The 12395-nt window shown below is 35.7% G+C and overlaps 1 protein-coding gene across 29 annotated transcripts in view; it reads right to left on the bottom strand.

The window, feature by feature from the left end:
* The window catches only part of CPLANE1 (ciliogenesis and planar polarity effector complex subunit 1), a 138045-nt gene that overhangs the window by 121086 nt on the left and 4564 nt on the right, over positions 1-12395 (bottom strand). For 27 of the 29 annotated variants that reach the window (XR_007410379.1, XR_007410378.1, XM_049109321.1 and 24 more), the window contains 6 exons: positions 10005-10116; positions 6634-6769; positions 6400-6519; positions 5362-5594; positions 2495-2601; positions 337-493 (listed from right to left, as the gene is read on the bottom strand). Coding sequence is in view for 27 of the 29 variants with exons in the window: in XM_049109321.1 (XP_048965278.1) it covers positions 337-493; positions 2495-2601; positions 5362-5594; positions 6400-6519; positions 6634-6769; positions 10005-10085 (834 nt within the window). In the remaining 2 variants the exon portion in view is untranslated. The remainder of the gene's footprint in view (positions 1-336; positions 494-2494; positions 2602-5361; positions 5595-6399; positions 6520-6633; positions 6770-10004; positions 10117-12395) is intronic. The other 2 variants (XM_049109342.1, XM_049109343.1) reach the window with 1 other exon arrangement.

Raw genomic sequence — 12395 nt, 5'->3', positions numbered from 1 at the left:
CTTTCCCAACTGGCAAAACAGTACTGAAAACTGTAACTCCTCACTCTTATACTCTATTTTAAGGACATCAGTTACCACTTTGTACTTTTTTCTTCCTTTTTACTATTCTCTTTTCACTTCTGAAGGCCAAGTTTTGAAATTACAGCAGCCAGTTTATTTTTTTTTTTTATTTTTTTTTTTCAGCAGCCAGTTTAAATAACTTTAACAATCTACAATACTAAATTGGATCAGAAAACACCAATTCAAAGAACAAAACATGACATTAAAAAACAAGGAACTCCAAGCTGGACTAAACTTTTTTATAAGTTACTTCCAGGACAGATTATATTTACTGACCTTTGGGTCTTTCTGATTAAGGGTTACTGCCAGGGTAACACCATCTCTTGAAAAGGCAGAAATGAGAGCACCTCTTGACTTTACTGAGGCACATTTAGGAATCAGATTGCACAGATGGCAGTTTTGTTGTGCCCAATGAACATGGTATGGCAATGACCTAAGAAAGTAATGAAATAATTGAAAATAGGAAATATGGTAACTTTTTATATATTTTTTTAAGATTTTTTATTTATTTATTCATGAGAGACACAGAGAGAGAGAGAGGCAGAGACACAGTCAGAGGGAGAAGCAGGCTCCATGCAGGGAGCCCGATGTGGGACTCGATCCTGGGATCAGGCTTTGGGCTAAAGGCGGCTTAAACTACTGAGCCACCCGGGCTGCCCATATGGTAACTTTTTTTTTTTTTTTCATATGGTAACTTTTTAAATTAATATTTAGTTCATCATAAACAAAACTTAAGGATTCAACTAAATTCCTACATGTGCACAAATATTAAGGGGCCTCTTAGCAACTCTCCAGAAGTTTCATCAAAGGCACAAGAGCAGTTGCCAGCTCAATAAGTTCAGTATCAGCATTCTGTTAGTAACGGCATGCTTCAGAGTCAACTCCAAATACATCTGCTTTGATGAAAGTTTTACAGGACACAGATTTCTACATTATTGTAAATATTTTTACAGAAATTAAAGAAATAGAGAAGAAAGGATTTTTAAAGTAGTGGCAATGTTCTGGGATGCCTGTCTGTTGCTAGAGCCTACAACTCTTGATCTTGGGGTTTTAAGTTCGAACCCCATGCTGGGCAGAGATTACTTAAAAATAAACTCTTTTAAAAAATAAAAATAGGCGCGCCTGGGTGGCTTAGTTGGTTAAGCATCCAATTCTTGATCTCAGCGCAGGTCTTGATCTTAGGGTCATTAGTTCAAACCCTCCATGCTTTGGAGCTTCCATATAAAAAAATAAAATAGTCTCAATGTTCTATATTTGATATGAGGACAGTTATACACATGTATACTTATGAAAATCCATCTCATTATACACTTAAGATTTATTCATTTTACTTTATCTAAATTATACTTTAATGAAGTACTGTTAACATAAGAAAATGAAGAAAAACAGAAAAAAACACATTTTTACTAAATCTTGCTTAGGCATTATATGCTTTTAATGTACTCTGTATATTACTGGGCTTTTTAGAATAAATAAAACTATTTTTATTTTATTTATATTAATTTTTTTAAGTAATCTCTACACCCAATGTGGAGCTCAAACTCATGACCTCAAGAGCAAGAGTGGCATACTCTTCTGAGTCAACCAGGTGCCCCTAAATAAAACTTTTTTTTTTTCATTTATTTATTTGAGAGAGAGAGCTTGTGCATGCAGGAGCAGAGGAGGATGGGAGGGGGTGGAGGGAGAGGCAAAGGGAGAGGGAGAAGCAGACTTCCCACTGAGCAGGAAACCCAATGCAGGCTTAAATCCAGAAATCTGGGACCATGGTCTGAGCCAAAGGCAGATAACTGAGCCACCCAGGTGCCCCAATAAAACTATTTTTTTTATTTATATATATTTTTTAATTTATTTATTTATGATAGTCACAGAGAGGAGAGAGAGAGAGAGAGAGAGAGAGAGAGAGAGGAGAGGCAGAGGGAGAGGCAGGCTCCATGCACTGGGAGCCCGATGTGGGATTCGATCCCGGGTCTCCAGGATCACGCCCTGGGCCCAAGGCAGGCGCTAAACCGCTGCGCCACCGAGGGATCCCAATAAAACTATTTTTAATTAAAAAGTACTGGAGTATTTAAAAGGTACAGTATTAAATTCAAATTATGTCCCTTTTAAAATTCAATTGAATTATTTTTCAAAATAGCTACCTCTAGAATTTTAATACAAGACTTTCTTACCTTTTACATGTTCTCAATTCCAAGAAAGGACACGAAACAAAAACAAGAAAAACCTTCTAGAGTAAACATTTAAAATGAAAACTAACAGTACAACAAAAAAAAAAAAAAAGAAAACTAACAGTAGTATTTATGGGAAGAACAGCTTTGTAAAATCTCAGAAGTTCAAATTTAATTTCATTTAACTAATCCTACTATGCTCTTATGGGAGAAAAAAATATTCCTGTAAAAGGGATAAAAAATAAAGAAGAAAAAAACCTTTACCTTACCTCATAGTTGTAAATACATTTTCATGCCACCGAATTGCTAGAAATGTTAACTTCAGACATTCCCCAGAATAAAAAGTAAACGAACACAGGCAGCAGTCTCCAAATAACTGTATAGAAAAATTTAATAAACTTTAGTATATAATTCATCTGAAAATAAATCAACAAATATATAAAACATGTATTTCTCATCATAAATAAAACACATGGAAATCCTGCTTATATTTTTATTCTTAATATTAGACTAAAGAATAAGTAATTAAAAAAAAGAGTTAGTAATTTTTTCCTTATTTCATAACTATGTATTATTTAAATTAGGGCACTATCCCTGGAGGTGGAGGAAGGTAAAGGAAAATAAAATTTCAAAATGCATAGTGCATTGGGTAATGAAACATTGGCCCACACACACAAACAATGCATGCAGCTATTTATAATGTTTTTTAGTTAATGAATATGTTCTTTCTTGGAAATTAAATAGCTTATTTAATATTACCAATTCTAGCTTTTTAAATTATAAAGCTAGTTTTATTTTAAAACTAAAGATAAGTACAGAATCAGACCTATAAAATACAAAGAACTGCTGGTTGTCAGAGGAGATGGGAGAGGGGGTTGGACAAAATGAGTGGGAGATACAGGCTTCTAGTTATGTAACAAGTCATGGGAATAAAAGGTACAGCAGAGGATATATAATCAATATACTGTAATATATAGTACTGTGTATTACAGTACTGTAATAGTTTCGCATGGTGACTATACTTGTGGCAAGCACAGCATAACATAAAGAATTGTTGAACTGCCATGTTGTATATCTGTAACTAACACTGTGTGTCAAATATACTCAAATATAAAAAGAAATAAAAAGAAATAAATTTTAAAAACTAGGGAAAAAGAAAACTCAACTTAAGCCATTGTTTTTGTCCAATTAACATACAATGCTATATTAGTTCCCCTCTCATAACCACTAGTTTGTTGTCTTTATTTAAGCATCTGTTTATTTTGTTATTGTTGTTTGCTCATCCTGATTTTTAGATTCAACACGTAAGTGAAGTCATGGTATTTGTCTTTCTCTGACTGACTTCTTTCACTAAACATTATACCCTCGAGGTCTGTCCTGTTGTCACAACGGGCAAGATCTTATTCTTTTTTATCACTGAGTAATATTCCATTTTATGTATATACCACATCTTCTCTATCCATTCACCTGTTGATGGGACACTGGGTTGCTTCCATAGTTTGGCTATTGTAAATAATGCTGCAGTAAGCATAGAGGTGCATATGTCTTTTCAAATTAGTGTTTTTATTTTCTTTGGGTAAATAGCCAGTGGTAGAATTAGTGGATCATATGGTATTTCTTTTTTTTTTTTTTTTTTGATCATATGGTATTTCTATTTTTAATTTTTTGAGGAAATCCCATACTATTTTCTGCAGTGGCTGCACCAATTTATATTCTCACCAACAATGCACAAGAGTTCCTTTTTCTCCACATCCTTGCCAAACACTCTTATTTCTGGTCTTTTTGATACTGGTCATTCTGACAGATGTAAGGTGAAATACCTGTGTAGTTCTGGTTTGCACTTCCCTGATGATTAGTGATGTTGAGCATCTTTTCATATAACTGAGATCATCTGTATGTCTTCTGTAGAGAAAATGCTATTCAGGTCTTCCGCCCATTTTTTAATTGGATTATTTGTGGGGTTTTGGTGTTGAGTTATGTAAGTTCTTTGTGTACTCTGGATATCAACCTCTTAACAGAAATATTTGCAAATATCTTCTCCCATTCATCAGACTGCCTCTGTGTTTTGTTGATAGTTTCCTCCTTCCCTGTGCAAAAACTTTTTTATTTTTGTGTTCTCCCGAAGTTTAATTTTGCTTTTGTTTCCTTCACCAGAGGAGATATTTAAGAAAATGTTTCTACAGCCAATGTCAAAGAAATTACTGCCTATGCTTTCTTCTAGGAATTTTATGGTTTCAGGTCTCACGTTTAGGTCTTTAATCCATTTTGAGTTTATTTTTTTGTGGTGTAAGAAAATGGTCCAGTTTTCTCAACACCATTTGTTGAAGAGACTTTTTCCCACTATATATTGTTGCCTCCTTTATCATAGACTGACTGATCATGTATGCATGGCTTTATTTCTGGGCTCGCTATTCTGTTCCATTGAGCTATGGTATTTGTGCCAGTACCATACTATTTTGATTACCTCCATGTTTGTTCTTCTTTTCCAAGATTGCTTTGGCTACTTGGGGCCTTTTGTGGTTCTATACAAATTGTGGGGTTACTTGTTCTAGTTTTTTGAAAAATATTGACATTCTGATAGAGATTGCATTAAATCTTTAGATGGTTTTGGGTACTAAAGACATTCTAACAATATTGGTTCTTCCAATCCATCAACATGGAATATCTTTCCATTTGTTTGTGACATCTTTAATTTCTTTAATCAGTATTTTATAGCTTTTGGAGTACAGATCTTTCAACTCCTTGGTTAAATTTATTCCTAGGTGTTTTATTCTTTTTAATGCAATTATAAATGAAATTGTTCTCCTAATTTCTCTTTCTCCTACATCATTACTAGTGTAGAGAAAGAGATTTCTGTATATTCATCTTGTATCTTATGACATAACTGAATTCATTTGTTGGTTCTAGTAGGTATTTTTTGGTGGAGCTCAAGCCATTTTTGATAAACATTTTTAAAAATACAACCAAGAAATATAAAAATATTTTTCCACAATTTTACAATTACTCTGTCAATTAATGAAGACTAAAGACATATAGTAATACATTACACACTCTCTTCAATTGCTTCATAAATAATGCCTGTTCTTAAAGTCTGAGATCTCAACTTCTATAACACCATGTCTGATTTGGATTTTACCTCATTTTTTATAAAAACAGCATGTACTACAGTTTCTTTATCTTCTTTAGAAGGCAAATGAACTGCTTCATCAGGTATGATCTGGGACCACTGGCCTACCAATGAAGGACTTTTAGAAGATAAGATAGTCTTGAATTCCAAATATTCCCAAAGAAATATGCATCCAGAAGGAGTTATAAGCAAAACTCTTTTCCCATTTCCAGATACATACAAGTACAGTCTCACAGAGCTTGCTTTAAAAAAAAAAGAAAGAAAGTTAAACCTCTGAAGTCTGAATCGTTCCCAGAAAGTACATAATTTATCTATTCTGACAATAAGAAACCTAATAATACTTTTATTCAGGATAAAATTAAGGCACTACTAATAAATTAAAAGTACAAATAATAGTAACATATATTATGTACTTGTAATATGATGGAACCTACTGGTAGGGACATCAGGGTGGCTCAGTTGGTTAAGCGTCTGCTTTGGCTCAAGTCATGATCCCAGGTGGGATCGAACTCCACATAGGGTTCCCTGCTCAGCAGGGAGCCTGCTTCTCCCTCTGTCCCTCCCCGCCCCACTCCACTTGTGTTCTTGCTAGTTCTGCTCTCTCTCAAATTAAAAAAAAAAAAGAAGAACCCATTCTTATCAGGTATTTTAGGCAAGACTTTTCTTTAAGATGAATCCAAGTATCACAAATAAATACCACCAAAAAGGGATGCCTGGGTGGCTCATTGGCTGAATGTCTGCCTTCAGCTCAGGGTGTGATCCCAGAATCCCGAGATCAAATCTGACATGGGGCTCCTTGCGGGGAGCTTGCTTCTCCCTCTGCCTATGTCTCTGCTTCTCTCTGTATCTCTCATGAATAAATAAATAAAATCTTTAAAAAAATCCATACATATATAAGAAAATATATATACGTATATATTCTATATTAATACAAATATATGTATGCACACATACAGAGATACACTTTTAAAATAGTAACAAGAAAACGTTTCATCTTCTTTTCCTATTTATTAAGTAAACCAATTTAAGCAAATAAAAAACTCCCACCTACTGCAGCTTGAATCATTTTCTTAGGTTTCTCAGTTGCCGGTATAGTTTTCAAGCAATCTTGATCTTTGTTCCAAAGAAAAAGTTCCCCTGTGGTGAGTACCCCAGCCAGCCACACATCTGTTTCCAAAAAGGAAATACAGTACTTACAACCTAATATTTCCCTTAATATTACCCCAAGTTATGAACAAACACAATTAATCTAGCCCTTTGAAAATATCAGTACTACTTAACCATTACTGGATGTTGTTAGGACAATAACGTCCTTCAGCAAAGGCTGCAGACTAGGAATTTTCTTCTTTGTTCTTCCTGATAGCAAATTAATTTCATTTATGAATTTATCATCCAAGAGAAAAACAGCTTCATCTTCCTAAGAGGAGAAACATGTGAGACTTAAGAGGTACCAGAAGTTAATTCAACCTCTAACCTAAATAAATTATCCCAGAAAGGAAAATAAAGTGACGTGCCAGAAAGATTATACACTTATAACAAAAATAATAAAATAAACAGTAAGGCTAATTAGGTAACTGGAGATTTCTTCATTCTATCTTAAAATACTTCTTATTAGAATTACTAGGTAGGATAACCTAATGGTTGCATCCAGACCTTTTTGATCTTTAAAATTATAGGAATGTCTTCCAATTCTGCTAGTCAAACTGAGTTATGCATGGTTTAATTTCATCAATTTGAACAGTAGTATGGACAAGTTTTTAAATTATTTACCTAGATTAAAACAGATATGGCTTCTGAAATTTATAAACCACAGACTCTGGTCATTTTTTATTATCTAGAAAAAGTATGGTCTTTTGGGGTACCTGGATGGCTCAGTCAGTTAAGCATCTGCCTTTGGCTCAGTCACGATTTCAGGATCCTAGGATAGATGCCCCTGCTCAGTGAGGAGCCTCCTTCTCCTCCTTCTCCCTCTGCCTTTCCCCCTACTTGTGCTCTCTCTCTCTCTCTCTCTATCAAATAAATAAAATCTTTAAAAAAAAAAAGTATACTGTTTTGAATGAACCTTGTTTACATATATTCTAGGGCACTGGTTTTGAAAATACCATCCAGCCAACAGTATCAGCAATACCTTTGACACTGTCAGAACTGCACACTATCCACCTCAGTTAGTTCCCTACTCAGGCAGGAACTCCAGGAGTGGGGCCCAACAGTTGTTTTAAAAAGATCATCAGGGGATCCCTGGGTGGCGCAGCGGTTTGGCGCCTGCCTTTGGCCCAGGGCGCGATCCTGGAGACCCGGGATCGAATCCCATATCAGGCTCCCGGTGCATGGAGCCTGCTTCTCCCTCTGCCTGTGTCTCTGCCTCTCTCTCTCTCTGTGACTATCATAAATAAATAAAAATTTAAAAAAAAAAAAAAAATAAAATAAAAAAAAAAAAAATAAATAAAAAGATCATCAGGTAAAGGGGCACCTGAGTGGCTCAGTCAGTTAAATATCTGACTCTTGATCTCAGCTCAGGGTTGTGAGTTCAAGCTCAGAGTTGGGCATCACCAGATGATTCTTAACCACTGCAAAGCTCAAGTGAGATGCTGTTCTAGAGGAAGTTAACAATATAATTTGTCATAGGAAATGGCACTAAATACCACATTTTTAAATTTTCGTATTTACTACATATCCTAAGAGGATTTTATAGGTTTGCCAACTTTCCCTAAGGTGAGGAATCTATTCCATATACTGTGACTAGTGTTCCTGGATAGCTGGTATATTCTGGGCCATCTTTATTCTAGTTCTAAAGGGCACTTTTATTGAAAACTCATGAAAATCACAATGGCAGGAAACACTCCAATAACGGTTCCAGTAAGGAAAGGTTCAGAAGAAGGGAATTAAATATTCCCTTTCAGCTACACAAAAGTAAAAAGCTTTTGCACCATGCAGGAAGAAACAACCAACAAAACAAAAAAGCAGTATGCTGAATGGGAGAAGACATTTGCAAATCATGTATCTGACAAGAGGTTAAAATTCAAAGTACACAAAAAAATTATATAACTCAACACCAAAAAACCCCAAATAATCCAATTTAAAAGTGTACAGTGGACCTGAATAGGCATTTTTCTATAAAAGACATACACAGATGGCAAACAGACACATGAAAAAAATGTTCAACATCACTAATCATCAGGGAAGTACAAATCAAAACCACACTGAGATATATCACTTAAAACCTCTCAGCATGACTAGAATCAAAAAAACAAGGGAGGGGGCAGCCCTGGGTGACTCAATCAGTTAAGCATCTGACACTATTTCAGCTCAGGTCCTGAGATGGAGCCCCACATTGGGCCCTGTGTTCAGCAGGAAGTCTGCTTGAGATTCTCTACCTCTCCCTCTGCCCCTCCCCCACTCATGCTTTTTCTCTAATAAATAAATTAAAAAAAAAAAAAAAGACAAAAGAGGACTCTGGCTGGCTCAGTCAGTGGAGCAAGTGACTCTTGCTCTTGGGTTGTGAATTCCAGCCCTCTGTTGGGTGAAGAGATTACTTACAAATAAAATATTTAAAAAAAAAAAAAAAAAGGCCAGAAATAACAAGTGTTCAGCAAGGCTGTGAAGAAAAAAGGAACTCTTGTGTATTGTTGGTAGAAATAGAAACTGGTTCAGCCACTGTGGAAAACATATAGGATTTCCTCAAAAAATTAAAGATAGAAATACCATATGATCCACTAATTCCACCACTGGCTATTTACCCAAAGAAAACAAAAACACTAATTTAAAAAGACATATGCACCTCCATGCTTATTGCAGCACTTTTTACAGTAGCCAAACTACAGAGACAACCCAGTGTCCATCAACAGGTGAATGGATAGAGAAGATATGGTATATACATAAAATGGAATATTAGTGATAAAAAGGAATAAGATCTTGCCCTTTGCAACAACATGAATGGATCTAGAGGGTATAATGCTAAGTGAAAGAAGTCAGTCAGAGAAAGACAAATACCATGACTTCACTTACACGTTGAGACTAAATTTCAAAATGAACAAACAACAATAAAATAAACAGACTCATAAATACAGAGAATAAAGTGGAGGTTTATCACAGAATATGTTGTATACTGGAAATTAATAACATTGTATGTTAATTATATTTAAATTAAAATTTTTTATTAAAAAACTCCCTTTGAGGGGCACTGCCAGGTGGTGGTTAAGCACCAGACTTCAACTCAGGTCATGATCTTGGGATCCTGGCATGGGGCCCCATCTTGGGATCGATACACAGCAGGGAGTTTGCTTTTCCCTCTCCCTTTGTTCCTCACCCTGCTCATGTTCTTTCTTTCTCTCTCTCAAATAAATAAATAAAATCTTAAAAAAAAAAAAAAAACCTCACTTTGATATAAGCCATCTCAATCTTGAACCTAATGTGATAAAAAAAAATTTTGAAAGTAAAATATTTCTTCTAGACAGACCATTTAACTTTCTGGAGAAGCTAACTTGCTCACCTTAAAAAAATAAAAAACACAAAAATTCTTGCTCTATGAGCACATGATCCTTCTAAAGACGATGGGTTTATTTTTTAAGACCATAGAACATCCTATCTTAGAGCCAAAGTATACATTTAACACATTATTACAGCTGGTATTGTATGAAGATAGAAGAACCTACCTGTCCTAACCAGGAGACTCGTGGCCAGGGCTTTTTCTGTTTGATACTTGTTGATGTCAAAACTTCTAATCGTATCTCCATGCTTGTTAAGTTAACAACAGTCCACAAGATGCTGTAAAAAAATAAATAAATAAATAAATAATAATAATAATAATAAATAGCCCATAAGATTTACTGAGGATTTGAATTTAGAATTTTCACAAAGTAAATCACTTTTTTCATCAAATTAACTCTCTTTTTAAAGTAAGATATTGAGAATGTATTTCATATTTCATCTTATATTTCGAATAGTCAGACAAAATGTATTTGCTTTTTTCACAAGTTTTTTCTCAGACTATGAAGATAAAAATAAACTAGGAAAAGATCTTGACAATAAAATTTCTATGTGATATGTTTTTCTCAGTGTTCTAGGTATTTCCCAAAGACGCCCATAACAGTATCTCCCATCCCACATGCTCTTCTTATACTGTGACTTTGACACTTCTCTCATTGAGAGCTCTGGTTCATGCCTCATCTCTTAAAATTGGATGAGATTTTTTTTACTATTTTGACAAAGAGTAAAATGGACGGGATGTTATACATTTCCCAAGGCTCCATCATAAAGAGCAATTACAGCTTCTACTTTACTCTCTGAAGTAATCACTCTTGAAGCTTTTAATCACCACAGAAGCAGTCAAACCACCCCGAGCCATCAAGCTATAAGAGAGTTCAAACTAGCCCAAATAAAGATGAAGCCCAGAAATGAAGTGAAGATGCCTGGCAAGTACCATGATAGATGTGGGGATAGTTGCAGTGGAAGCCAAGAAGAGTTTGCTGGAGCCAAGGAGGTGAGGAAAGCATAATCTTGGGATAGGGAGAATCCTGGGAGGATGTTCACATGGTGTGACTGCCTGGCACAGGGTGCTGTGCTCAAACAGAAAACACAGAAGTCATTCTAAAAAGGATCCCACTGACCAAGGTGAAAATTGAGGATCAAAACAAATTATAGCAATGGATTTTAAATCATGAGGGGTGCCTGGCTGGCTCAGTCAGTAGAGCCTGCAACTCTTCACCTCAGGGTTGTAAATTTGAGCCCCATGTTGGGTGTAAAGATTACTCAAGAGTTTTTTAAAAATAATCTTTTTAAAAATATTTTTTATTTATTTATTTTTAAGATTTTATTTATTCATCAGAGACAGAGACAGAGAGGCAGAGACATACACAGAGGGAGAAGCAGGCTCCCTGCAGGGAGCCCGATGCGGGACTCAATCCCAGGATCCTGGGATCATGTCCTGAGCCTAAGGCAGACACTCAAACCACTGAGCCACTCAGGCGCCTGTTATTTATTTATTTGAGAGAGCGAGCATGCACAAGCATGAGTGGTGAGTGGGAGAAGGGCAAAGGAAGAGGAAGAGGAAGAGGAAGAGGAAAAAGCAGACTCCGCACTGGGCAGGAAGCTCAATGTGGGACTTGATTCCAGGACCCCAAGATCACAACCTGAGCCAAAAGCAGACACAACCTACTGAGCCACCCAGGCACCTCTGGAATATTCTTAAAAAGATGAAAAATGTAAAACTGAACCTTAATCTGTGTCTGACTCTAAATACCAACTGACAAGAAATAAAGAAAATGAAGGAACATATTAAATACACCAGAATAAAATTAACTAAATTCAGAATGTAACAAATGCTATAGGATAAATGATGCAGTTTCTTCAACAAATAAATGGTATTTTAAAGGGGAGAGGGAGAAGGACACCTGGGTGGCTCAGTCAGTTAAGCGTCTCACTCCTGATTTTTAGTTCAGGTTATGATCTCAGAGTTCTGAGACCAAGCAAGCCCTGAGTTGGGCTCCACACTCAGTGGGAGTCTGCTTGAGATTCTTTCTCTCTGCCCCTCTCCCAAATCGCATGTGCTCTCGCTAAAATAAATGAATTAATTAATTAATTTTTAGAAAGATTTTTAAAGGGGGTGAGGTAGAGAAGTTGCCAAATTGCTATATATCTATTATATAAATATATATATACACATATATAAAATTGGGGGGGAATGTTAAGAGAACATAATAACCAAATGCAATATGTGAAGATCTTTTTTGGATTATAATTTAAACAAATCAGTTAGAAATAGATATTCAACAGTTGCCAAAAAGAACAGGAAGATCTCTATAAACTTGGATTTCTAAAATATGTTAATTGAAAAAAGCAAAGTACAGAAGAGTATACATAGGGGCATCTGCCTGGCTCAGTTTTTTTTTTTTTTTTTTAATTTTTATTTATTTATGATAGTCACAGAGAGAGAGAGAGAGAGAGAGGCGCAGAGACACAGGCAGAGGGAGAAGCAGGCTCCATTCACCGGGAGCCCGATGTGGGATTCGATCCCGGGTCTCCAGGATCGCGCCCTGGGCCAAAGG

This window comes from Canis lupus, chromosome 4 (assembly GCF_003254725.2).
Source record: "Canis lupus dingo isolate Sandy chromosome 4, ASM325472v2, whole genome shotgun sequence".
Classification (NCBI taxonomy): Eukaryota; Metazoa; Chordata; class Mammalia; order Carnivora; family Canidae; genus Canis; species Canis lupus.
Note: the sequence above shows the minus strand (reverse complement) of the source record. Positions and strands in the feature narration are given on the sequence as shown.